Raw genomic sequence first — 12,773 nt, 5'->3', positions numbered from 1 at the left:
TTTAGGCACCTCTAGTTATTTCTCCAAAGGCTTCTCTATAATGAAGAATTATTTCATATAAGCTTTGCAGTGGAAAATGTAATTCTATTTTCAGAGTGGGCAAAGCATCATTTGCAACTGCACTTTTTTTTTTTTTTTTTTTTTGCCTTATAAGAATTCTCTTACAGTGAATAGGTATTAGTCTGATGTTTCTCGGATTCTTTGGAGAAACACCAAGTAGTCATTTTATCTGCCTGGCTAAATCACTTTTTATTAATATTAACCTGAAGTAAGAGGTTGAGACACTATTTTCAGACTTCTCAGTAAAGGAGGAAATTTTTAGGAAGTTACTGATCCTGCCAAGCATGATTAATGCTAGAATTATTACCTAAAGCTATTGACTCATTTAGGTGAAAGAGGATCCTCTTTTATAAAATTTGATTTAAAGTACAAACAATATATCTGTCATAACTTGTTTTGCGTTCTCTTTAGCTTCCCCAAAGCATAAATTGAAAGCATTTAAACACACAAAACTGTTCGTTTAATGAAGTTAATTATTGAGTTAATTATTAATTATTGAGCATTTTCCATGGCCAGGCTCTGCTATTCCTATGAAAAATTCAAACTCATTTGAAGTTTATAGACTTTCAGAGCAAATATTTAAATAATTTTTTAATAAAACAGCCTTTTAGTTGAGTATAGTGGTACATGCTTGTAATTCCAGTCCTTGGGAAATGGAGACAGGAGGATCACAGGTTCACAGCCAGTCTCAGCATCTTAGTGAGGCCCTTTGCAACTTAGTGAAACAGTTTCAAAATAAAAACTGCTGGAGGTGTAGGCCAGAGGTAGAATGCTTCTGGGTTCAATCCCTAGCACCAAAAAAAAAAAAAAAAAAAAAAGAAAAGAAAAGAAAAGAAAAGAAAATTCAAGGGCCCTACTGTAATTAATCCCAGTTCTTGAAAGGCTGAGATAAGAGGACTGCAGTCTTGAGGCCAGTCTTAGTAATTTAGCGAGACCCTGTTTCAAAATAAAAAATATTTAAAAGGACTAGATGGAGGGGGCTGTGAATGAAGCTTAATGATAGAGCACTTGTCTCGCACACTCGAGGCCCTGGATTCCATCTTCAGCACCTCAGCACAAAACAAACAAAACAAAACAAAACAGAGTTGTTTTTTTTTTAATTTTTTTATTGGTGCTTTGTAGTCATACATCTTGAGATAAAAGACTTGTGGAGACATACATGCACACATCATCCAATTAGCCCATGCCGAAAACACAGTTTTAACAGAAGGCAGAATGTCTTATATGGAGTAGTATAGACAGTGTTAAAGGAAGCTCAAGTAGGACCAATAACTAGCCTTTTGTACAAAGACAGGCTGTATAGACTAAGTGGTTTGTGAAAGAGCTGAAACACATTGTTGGAAATACCCAGTGCATACCCCAGAAACATGGATAAAAAGTTTGAGATGACCTGTAAGTTGGCATCCACAGAACAGAAGTGGCAGGTAACATGGATCTCAAGAGAGAAGAGGCTCTTGTATGAAAGTTGTGTAGTGGTGGTCTGACATAGTTTGTAGGGGATCGGAGCAGAGAGAGGAGAAATGCCTCCTGGCCAGACAGAGTTGGGAGGAGAGTCTAGCTGTGGAGAAAGGAGCAGTTTCTGCTTCATGCAGGAGAGTAGAAGAAGAATCCCTGTGCCCCAATCAGGTCAGTGGGAGGCTGCTGCGAGGCCAGTTAGCTCCTCCTCAAGGAAAGGTGGGCTTATGCAGATCTCTTAGGATCTAAAATACAGGATTGCAATTGAATTACTTTTTATTTTAATTTAATTAATTGATACTGGAGGCTGAACCCATAGGCATTCTATCTCCAAGTGACAGCCCCAGTCTTATTTTATTTCATTTTTGCTGAGGCTGGCCTTGAACCTGTGATCCTTCTGTGTCAGTCTCCCAAATACTGAGATTACAGTCATGTGCCATCCCACTCAGAATTCAGTTGGGTTTCCATGGTTGAAGTGAGCCACAGATAGAATTTTGAGAATTGTTTTAACTACCAAGGTTTAGGTAATGGTTCCTTACTCCCTCAATATTTTTAAAATGAAAATAATAAAAGGTTTCAAACATACAATTAAGTTGAAAGAATTTTATAATGAACACCCACTGTCTAGATTCTGGCATGAACATTTTAGTAAACTTGCTTTCTCATAAATATAGCCATCCTGCAAGGTGACATTTTAAAAATAACATATTCCATTCATTCAACCACTAATTTATTCATTTAGCAAACATACTCTATAGTAGGTCCCAAGACTATGAAAGGAGTAGAACTATGAAGATCCCTGTCATTGTGAACAGAGTTCAGTAGGAACAGAAATATGCAAACAAATAATTTTCACAACATGAGCAGTATTTTAACTGAGGTAGAAAGAAGTGAGAGTGTGTGCAGAGGGGAGAGCATGATCAACAGAAGCTGCGCCCAGGAGGTGATCACTGGAAGGTACACACCAGTTTACCAAGGAGACACTGGGATGTGGGGTACCCCTGGCAGAGGATGAGTGTATACAGTCAAAATGGAATTTGAGTAAGATTAAAAAGCTAGGTAAAATAAATGTTGCAAGATTGAAGAAATGGAGGGGAGTTAGGATATCTGAGGATGATAATCAGAAGGAGGGTACCAAGAAACAAAAACAGTGAGAGGAAAACAGTAAGGGGTAGGAGGGAGATATAATTCACTGTGTTCAACATTGGATTCAGCTTTTTGTTTCTGAAAAGGTAAAGCTTTAGAGGCATGATCTTCATAGAAAGCTATCATCCATTCATCTGCTGACAGCCAGGCTGGTTTCATCATTTGGGTATTGTGAATTGTGCTACTATAAATATGAAAATGCATGTATCTTTATAGTAACTTGATTTCAGTTCCTTTTGGAAGCTCCCCAAGAGTGGGATGGCTGGATCTCTGATAGCTCCATTCCCAGTCTTTTAAGGAACTTCCATCCTGATCTCCATAACAGCCATACTAATTTGCAATTCCAACAACACTGTGTCGGGGTTTCTATTTCCCCACAACCTCATCAGCATTTATTGTTGTTTGTATTCTTGTTGATTGCCATTCTAACTGGAGTCAGATGGAATCTCAGTATAGTTTTGGTTTGCATTTCTTTGATTGCTAATGATATTGAATATTTTTTCATATATTTATTGGACATTTATATTTATTCTTTTGAGAGGTGTCTACTCAGATCCATTGCCCATTTTTAAAATTGGGTTCTTTGTCTTTTCAGTACTGAGTTGTTTTTAAGTTCTTTATACATTCTTGATATTAATCCTCTATCAGAAGAGTAGCTGGAGAAATCTTCTATTCTGTCAACACTCTCTTTAGGTTCTTGATAGATGAAATACTAAGAATAATTTTTTATTTACAATTTTTTTGTAGGGAGGAGTTACTGGGGATTGAACCCAGGGGCATTTGACCTTGAAGCCACACCCCCAGACCTTTTTATTTTTTGTTTTGAAACAGGGTCTCGCTAAGTTACTGAGGTTGGGCTGGAACCCATGATCTTACTTACTATCTCAGCCTCCCAAATATTGGAATTACAGGCTGTGCACCACACCCTGGCCTAAGAGTAATTTTTAAAGTATATATGGTAGCTGGGATTAGCCTGCTCAAGCTCACCTGAAATTGTATCTAAAATGCCATTTTAGGCCAGGCATGGTGGCACACACTGTAATCCCAGCATTTGGGAGGCTGAGACAGAAGGATTCCTGTTTGCAGCCAGCCTCAGCTACATAGTGAGGCCCTCTGCAACTCAGTGAGACCCTGTTTCAAAAATAAAGAATAAAAAATAGAGCTGAAGGTGTAGCTTGGAAGTAGAATGCCCTTGGGTTCCATCCCCAGTATCAATCAATCAATCAATCAATAAAATGCCATTTTATTTATCATTCAAGCAGTTTCAAGTTTCCTTGTAGTTCACATAGTGAGTCTTATTAGCGTCTCAATAGCACGGGCACTCGTCATCTAGTATTTATTGCTGCCAGGTAACTATTCATGGATGCTCTGAGCTGGAAGAGTATGGTTAGTATACATTAGTTTACCAGCCTGGGATATCTAATGGTAGCATTGGTAGCTCTCAATCTCCCTCAAGTAAATAGCTCTGGGAAAACCTAGACAGCTCTACAAATCTCATACCAAGATTCCTGGAACAAAACAGCTACTGAATTTAGGTTTTAATGTAGAATCTGATGTAGTGAAGGGAACAATAAAGGTCATTTGAAGACTTTTATTCTGAGTTGGTGAGGGGGACTGGTTGGTTGGTTTGTTTGGTTTTTTTTTTTTGTTTTTTTGTTTTTTTTTTTTTTGCTACTTCAAAGAGCTCATAATCCACTTAGCGTTCAGCTTCACATTCCTAGCTGTCTAGTATGGAAGGAACCTGGATCTGGGTTGGGATTATACCATCTGGAGGTTGAATGCAGGTGGCATTTTCCCAGGGAGTAAGAGTGGGTAAAAAGAAGCAGAAAGCCAAGAGAGAAAGGAATGATTTAGTCTCTGGTAAGATGAAATCAGAACAAAGTCTGATAGCTGATATCACCTTGCTTCAAGTATAAAAATAAGTTGGTGGATGGTTCCAACTGTTTTGAATAATGTCCCAAGAGACTTGTGATGTCATCCTCTTTTAGCCTGAATATGTAAAATGTCAAGTACAGTTTTATCAGGAAGAGAACACTGAGCACGCATCTCCCAACTCAGTTTCTGCCCTGCACATGCACACCCTTTGCCTTCTCATTTTCACCAGGCTCTCCATTTCCAAGGGCATTTTGTAAGAAGCACAGCTGTTTGTACTTTTAAAATAAAAAAAATAGACCTTGGGTGCTTAACTCATAATTTCACTTGCTATGTTCTTCTGAATCTCATAAAGAGCTTGCAGGCACAGAGTGCATGTGTGCTACAAGATAGATGCCGGATGGTCTGATTTGGTTCTGGGAGGATCTGCCTCTGAGTATCCCAACTCACTCTAACCAAACAGGCGAGTTTTTTGACCTTTGATGAAAGAAATGCATAAGCGTTCCATTCGAAGAGTTGGCTTTGTGTTCCCTGGACCAGATCAAGCCTTCAGAGTGACAATGAATCCGAATCCAATTGCATCCTAAATTCATAAGCCTCTGTTCAGTGTGAATATTTCAAAAACCTGTCTTTTAGTTCAGTATTTTGAAAAAGTAGTCTAAAGCATGTGGGGAAAACTCAGTGGAACATCTATGATAAGTTGATTCACGTGTTGCCTATGAAACAGGTTGTTTATTTTTTATCATTCAATTCCACCAATACCTAGATAGATCACCAGTGAAAACCACTCCAGCATGTGTGGCAAATTACTTCAAATTCTGCTAATAGGCCTATCCTGTTGCAGGACATAGAGGTTGGCTTCAAGCCCTTGGTGTGTTTCTAAGACTCCCTGAGAATTTGGGAAGACTCCCTGAGAATTTGGGAAGACTCCCTATATTGTCATTCCTACCAGAAGTCTCTGGCCTTAGATAAAGTGTTACCTCTTTTCTGAAATGAGGTGCAATGTGAATAGAGAAGAGAGTAGCTAAGTCCACAAAATGTCTTCTAGAAACCACAGCATGAGGACTTCTTACTCTTCCAGTATCCTAAGAAGAAAAAAGGTACAGTGTCTTCTTGTTCTCCTTCCAGGAGGGTACTTACCTGGTCCATGATGATAGTAGATGAGAAAATCAGAGTCTTTTATATTAAAATCTGTGACTCTGCTGGCTCAGATTCTACTATTTAAAAATCAATAGAGGGTGCAGTGGCACATACTCGTTATCCCAACAATTGGAAGGCAGAGACAAGAGGATCACAGGTTCAAGGCCTGTCTCAGCAACTTAATGAGACTCTGTTTCAAAATTCAAAATAAAGCTGGGCATGGTGGCTCATGCTTGTAATCCCAGCACTTGGGAGGCTGAGACAGGAGGATTGCACAGGTTTGAAGCCAGCCTCAGCTACTTAGTGAGGCTCTAAGCAACTTAGTGAGACCCTGTTAAATAAAGTATAAAATAGGTCTGGGAATATAACCAAGAGGTAGAAAAGCCTCTGGGTTCCATCCCCAGTACCACACAGAATAAAAATAAGTAAGTAAAATATTAAAATAAATAAAAAGCAATAGAGAGCTGGGTATGTAAGTCAACTCTTACTTAGCACTGTGAAAGAAAAAATAAAAAACCAATAGACATAAGTGTATCTGCATTAATAAAATATGATTGTAAAGACCAAATCTTCAAAGTAGATCAACTGCAGAACATATTACCGAAACTAAAAAAATTAAAATAATATGCTACTTAGGATAAAGTTTTAGTTTTAAAATCTTTTAAGTATTACCTAGAAGTTGATGCTACTTGAAGACCATCCAGAAATTAAAACAGCATATTTGGGTGAGAAAATGTAACTTATATGCAACATTTTTATGCAAATTTTCAAGAATTTTATTTTCTTCACAAAAGTAGATTGCATTGTGTCTTGACTCAAGAGGAGAAGACGATTATTTCATAGTTTTAAAGAGTTTTGAGGAGGCTGTCCAATGAAAGAATCTCAACTACATCAGCATCATGTCAATAAGCATGCCCGAAACAAAGCAAATCTGTCTTTTTGAACCAAGCAGGCAGTGGTCCTGGGTTGAAGGCACCGATATAACTTAAATCGGTACTAAGATCTTGAAGATTACATTCAGCTTCTCTGATAACGGTTCTTTAAAACTTTTTGTTGTATCTAAAATTATCTTTCTACCCATGTAATTCTATGAAACTTAATGAGGAAGATAACATGTAGAAAAGTAGGAAGAGGTAATTCAGACTACTCGAAATGCCTGTGACCTAGAAACCTTTTTTAAAAACTTTTTTCCCCTTCTCAGAGGAGGCAGAGCAAACTCAAAATACAAAAGATGGATGATGTCCCCGAAGTTGACTGGTCAGTGGTGCTAGCCAAGAGCACATAGTCAGAGGCAGGCAGAAACATTTAGCATGTAGATGCCAAGCAAGAATGCTGCCACAGTGAGAGTGGCTTTGCCTCTGGCCAGCTAGCTGTATGACCCAGTGTGAGTTTCATCACCGTTATGAGTTTAGGTTTTACTGTCTATGTAAAGCTGACATTTTATATACTTACAATCAACATAAAAATATATAAACCTCCTTAAAGGTTGTGCCTGGAATAAAGAAAGTATTAGATAAATTATAATTTTCAATACTGTTGTTACCAAATTAAGCTCATGTACAATTAAAAGAGTGAGTGAATAGAGCCCAGTCATGGATAAATAGATTTCAGTCAATCCAAAGTTTTGTACTGAACAGATTCTTCTGGTAGGAGAGTTCCTAGAAGGCTAAGCCTACATGTAGGACCTGGATCTTCCACAGGGCTCTCCCTCTAAAAGTCCCCACACCCCATCAAGGCTAAATGCCTTTGTTCAGCTGAGGCATCTCCATACTAATGTCTCATCAAGGTCCATCCTCCCTACATCTTCCCCAGGTCTTTTCTTCCCTGCCCCCATCTTAATATATCTCTTCTCTCTTTAATAGCATGCTGCTAATTTGTTTCTGTGTAAATGTGGATCCTTTGATGGAAGTCTACAATCATTTTAACAGGAATCTCTCAGAATCCATGATGTTTCTTTCCAGAGGCAAATGTTTTGGCATTAATAATGAGAGCTAATGCGCTGAGGGCTTACTCTGAGTCAGGTGCCATGGCACATGCTTTATATATACCATACACATTGTCGCATACAAACCTCACCGTGTCCTGTGAACAGAGCTTATCATGTTTCATTTGAGAGATGAAGATTTTAGGATAGTGAAGTAATTTGGCAGAGAACAAACAAATGTTAGAAAGGGCAGTGTCTGAATTCACCCCCAGACCCACCTGTATGCAGCCCTCCTGGCCCTTCCTGCTGGGCTGGGTCACACTGCTGCCACAGGCAGATTAGAAGATGTTCATAATCAGCCCTACCCCCCTGAGCCTGAACCTGCTCCTAGGCCCCAAAGGATTAGTTCTAAACAAATTGGGAAATAACTTTAACCCATTAAGTCCCATCATCTTACATAGAATTGAATACTTGGGACTCAATGGGTTTTAAAGGGAGTTGGGAATTTCAGAGAAGGATACACTGGCCAGACACCCTGCCCAGCCTGAGGCTGGATACAGCATGGCCCCTAGGTGACGGACCGTACTCTAGGCCTTTGCACAAAGGATAGTCTTAACAGCACCCATCTAAGGAACACATCCTTCACTCTTTATATTTGTAGTAGACTAAATGAGTGGGTGGATGGGTAGGTGGAGGGAAAAGCAACTTATAAATATTCTACTTTATTTATTATGCATTATTTTATCAGGTCTCAAAGTCTAAAGGAAAAAAAATTTGAATTTGTTTGTATTTTGCTCAACTCAGAATTTTGTTGGTCCAGCAACTTTTTCAAAAATGGAGTAATAAATGTCCCAATAAAATTTTGAACCAGGAAATATCTCCTTTTTAAAAAAAAATTCTAACCAATTTGTATCTTTGGAGCATATTTTCTCATCAGTAATCCAAATATTGTATCCTCACTGTGAAATTTAGAGTGTAGTCCCTTGCTTCCTTCCTAGCATCAGGCAATAAATAGCAATTTGGCATCTTCCATTTACCAAACGTTCCCTATGCATGGGCACTGCTCTAGTTGATATATGAAAGATATCTGCATTGTTACACCTGTTACAGGTGAGAGTCAGTGATCTTTCCTCTGGCACAAAGAAGAAAACTTAGGCACTGAGAGGTTAAGTGATTGCTCAGAGTCATAAAGTTAGCAAATGGTAAAGCCAGGATTAAATCCAGGCAGTTTGGCTTCTGATTTTATTCCTTGTACTATTAAAACAACCAGTCCTCTGCTATCTGTTTATCAACTAAATCATTTTTATATTTTGGCAACGAAGGCCAAAGCCAGAGTTTTTTATACTTTAAGCAGTCCCACCAAACTCAGTTGCAGAATAGAAGAGGGGCTGCCTCCTCGAGACAGATGATTTGGGATTAAAGATGAGTGACACTGTATCTCTCGACAAGGAGATGCTCAGGTTTTCTCCCCACTTTAGTAATTGTCTTACCTTGACAATAGATTCTTCTTGGAAATAGTGATTTTTTAAAAATTCCCCATCGTGGTAGCACATGCCTGTAATCCCCCAACTTGGGAGGCTGAGACAGGAGGATCCTGGTTCAAAGCCAGCCTCAGCTACTTAGTGAGGCTCTCAGAAACTTAGTGAGACCCTGTTTCCAAATAAAATATAAAAAGTAGGTCTGGGAGTATAGCCCGGAGGTAGAAAGCCACTGGGTTCCACCCCCAGTACCATAAATAAATAAATAAATAAATACCCCATATTAGCCTAAACTTTTTAAATTATTTTGCTGGTCATCACCAGAGATTAAAAGAAAAGAAAATAACACATGACCCCCAAATAAAAAAAAAATTGAAGTCTTTTCAACTCACATTCACCAAATATGATTTTTGAGAAATTTTTGTTGATGTATTATAATTATTTATAACCGTTTGATTTGCTGTGAAATATTCGTACATAACTTATTTGGTCAATTTCATTCCCCAATACCTCCCCTTTTCCTCTCCACCTCCCTCCCCTATTTTACTGGTTTTCCTTCTATTTCCATGAACTTCCTGCCCTCCAACTGTTTGGGGATTTTATTTTTCTTTTTTTTCTCTCTAGCTTTCACATATAAGATAAAACATAAGATCTTTGACTTAGTCTAATTTATTTCACAACATAATGCTCCCAAGATTCATCCATTTTTCTGAAAGTGACATAATTTCATTCTTTACAGCTGAGTAAAACACCATTGTGTGTCTATACCACATATTCTTTATCCACTCGTCTGTTGATGGGACACCTAGGCTGGTTCCATAATTTGACTATTGTGAATTGTGCTGCTATGAACGTGGGTGTGCATGCATCACTATATTATAGTGATTTTAATTTTTCTGGATAAATATTGAGGAGTGATACACCTGGGTCACACAGTTGTTCCATTCTTAGTCTTTGGAAGAAGTGTCATACTGATTTCCATAATGTTTGTTCTCATTTACAGTCCTACTAACAGTATATAAGCATTCCTTCCCCCCCACATCCTCACCAGTGTTTATTGTTATTTGTATTCTTGATGATTGTCATTCTAATTGGAGTGAGATGAAATCTCTGTTTAGATTTAATTTGCATTTCCCTGATAGCTAAAAATGTTGGATTTTTTTGTGTTTTTTTAAGTGCAAAGTTTAAAGAAGTTTTCATACTCTTTCTACCTTCTTTCAACCAAAACTTAAAATTTACTGAGAATCCTAGTATGAAAAGTTTCTGCTCATGTTTCTAAATATTATTCTCTTTTTTTAAATAAAATCTTGGGTAAGGGAGTTAGGCGGTGGCAGAGCTTATGTTTATAGAGGATTTGGGGGTTCCAGTTTCAAATGTTAAGACTTTCACCGAGAGAGCCTTTAAAGTGAGATTGGTAAGATTATTACCTTACTTTTTAATAATAAGAACTGGAAAATTTTCCATTTCTTTGCATTTCATTTTTCATGTTTATCATGGGGCTTTCATGTACCAGGTATTTGATCTGAGAATTTAAGTGAACTTCTCAAGCCAGAAAACAGCAAGGAAATAACAACAAAACCAACAAAAACTGTTCCATTGAAATGAACTTTACTCAGTGCCCTGACTGAGTCCAAATTACCATAAACAGTTTACCCGGGATGCTTCAGTATAACCACCTGGAAAAACAAGGGTGGAGCTTTGGTTCTGGGTGGCATATGAAAATTTAATTGCTAGGTTGACAAAGTATTTAAAAATCCACAGATAACCAGTGACCTGGAGCCTGCTGATGGGTCTTCAGTATCAGCAACAGTGGGGTTGTATCCGTGGCAGGGGGAGCTAATGATAATGAGAGTTGGTGTCCCTTCTCCCACACTGGCTCCTCAGCTGCTCTTTTGTAACTGGCCTTGAAGGATGACAGGAAAAGAATCATTTATTCACCTTCTGGCTGCAAGAACTGCAGATTGCAACTGTGGCAATCCTAGCACTGGGGAGAAAATACACATAGGAAAAAAGGAGGCCATGTCTCACTTCCAAATTAAAAAAAGACATTTCTACATGTTTCCATAACCCGCAGACTGCTGCCATTTGAGGCCAACCCCTCAAAGCGTTCCTCTTTGTCTAGTGCAGTGCTGAATCTAGGCCACTGTCAGCAATCCTTTTCATTCACTCGGCCCATCCCGAGTCTTCCAGATGCAGAGATTCTCTTGAGACATGTGTACTTTGGTATCAAACAATGCAACTCATGTTTGATTTTGGATAACCTCGCACTGTTGAATAAAATAACCCTTGAGAAAGAAGCAATAAAAGCGCTGTAAGAAAAATGACTCATGTTTCCAAGCTGTCTAAAGTGATCACTTATCCCAACAAATGGTAATTCTTTCAAGACACAGTGGGCATGCACCATACTTATAAAAGTCTGGAAGAAAAGCCTTGCAAACTTTTAAAAAAAAAATTGTGTTAAAATATATCAAAAGAATGTTTCTGGTAGGCTGTACCAGACAGAGTGTGCTTAAAAACAAAAACAAAAACCACATGCATGTGGAAACCAAGGTGGATTGGCCCAGAGGGGGTCCCTGCTGCACATCCAGGCTCATTGCTTGTTTATGTTCTTGTTTATGTGCCTCTAATTGTTTTCCATTTTCTGCCCCCATTCGTTAGAGTGCAAAGATGTGAACAAAGTGGCTTATTGCCCACTGGTGCTGAAGTTCAAGTTCTGCAGTCGAGCATACTTCAGACAGATGTGTTGTAAGACCTGCCAAGGACACTGACCCACGGCAAGCCAGAGAGAGAGCCTTGTCATTTCATCGTGGAAACGTGTCCATCAAGGAAAGCCACCCAGAGGAAGAGGATTGATGTCCTTGCAAAAGCATTACCCTGTGGAAAACGTAACCACTGGTCAGCCCTCGCTGACAGGATTTCAATATTATTTTAACTTCTGTGAAGTGGGATTTATTGATCCAAAGTGCTGGACACGGTTTTAGGAGGGAATGCCAGATTGGAGAGATCCAAACAGCACAGGGAGACTTGCTTACTGTGGAACGTTTGTGTTCTTTCGAGTAAACCCAATAGCCTGTTTACCTCCTTGGACCATTAAGATAATTTTTATTATGGACTTAGCCATGACACTGAATCCATTTGTATTTAAAACTGTTTAAAATGTAGCTGTTATGACTTGGTCGACTATGGAAGTAAAGAAGATTCAGAATTCTTAAGTCATAGCTTAAAAATATTTACTATACTTTATCTCACTGCAACAGCACCACGATTTAAATTATAAAACGGGCTTTGAACTGTAATTTAAGGAGCAATTATAAATCAAAAGCAATGAAAGTTTGTATTATTATTCTTCATTCCACTTAATTTCCTTAGGAATAATCCCCTGTTCTGAACACTGCTGTGAGCCATATATAAAACTATATTAAACTGAACAATGAGGGACTTGGTTTAAAGCAGTGCATCAGTTGCTGCAGCTGTGCAAGTCTATAAATTCAGTGCTAAAAGACTGTGGCCAACTTGCCATTGTGCGGGTGAAGCTGAGATTTCCATTAAAACTTTAAGAGAAAAACATTTCGATTTCATGCAGAAGCCAGACCTGGGCAATAGTAGAGACTAAAGTACCAGGTTCTTTGCTGCCATCACACAGGATGCCTTACTTAAATTTGAGTCACCCCAACTCACCTGTGTTTACATCCTCACCA

The 12,773-nt window shown here is 38.5% G+C and overlaps 1 protein-coding gene across 1 annotated transcript in view; it reads left to right on the top strand.

Annotated features, from left to right (window-relative positions):
* Positions 1-11,843, top strand: part of ADAMTS6 (ADAM metallopeptidase with thrombospondin type 1 motif 6) — a gene marked incomplete at both ends in the record, with an annotated part of 308,213 nt that extends 296,370 nt beyond the window's left edge. Inside the window, one exon of the mRNA XM_080703170.1 lies at positions 11,734-11,843. Within this exon, the coding sequence (XP_080559296.1) occupies positions 11,734-11,843 (110 nt within the window). The remainder of the gene's footprint in view (positions 1-11,733) is intronic.
* Between the last annotated feature and the right edge of the window lie 930 nt (positions 11,844-12,773).

This window comes from Muscardinus avellanarius, assembly GCF_963383645.1.
Source record: "Muscardinus avellanarius genome assembly, chromosome: 1".
In the NCBI taxonomy this organism is placed as follows: Eukaryota; Metazoa; Chordata; class Mammalia; order Rodentia; family Gliridae; genus Muscardinus; species Muscardinus avellanarius.
The sequence above is the reverse complement of the archived record's forward strand: the minus strand, read 5'-3'. Positions and strand labels throughout refer to the sequence as shown.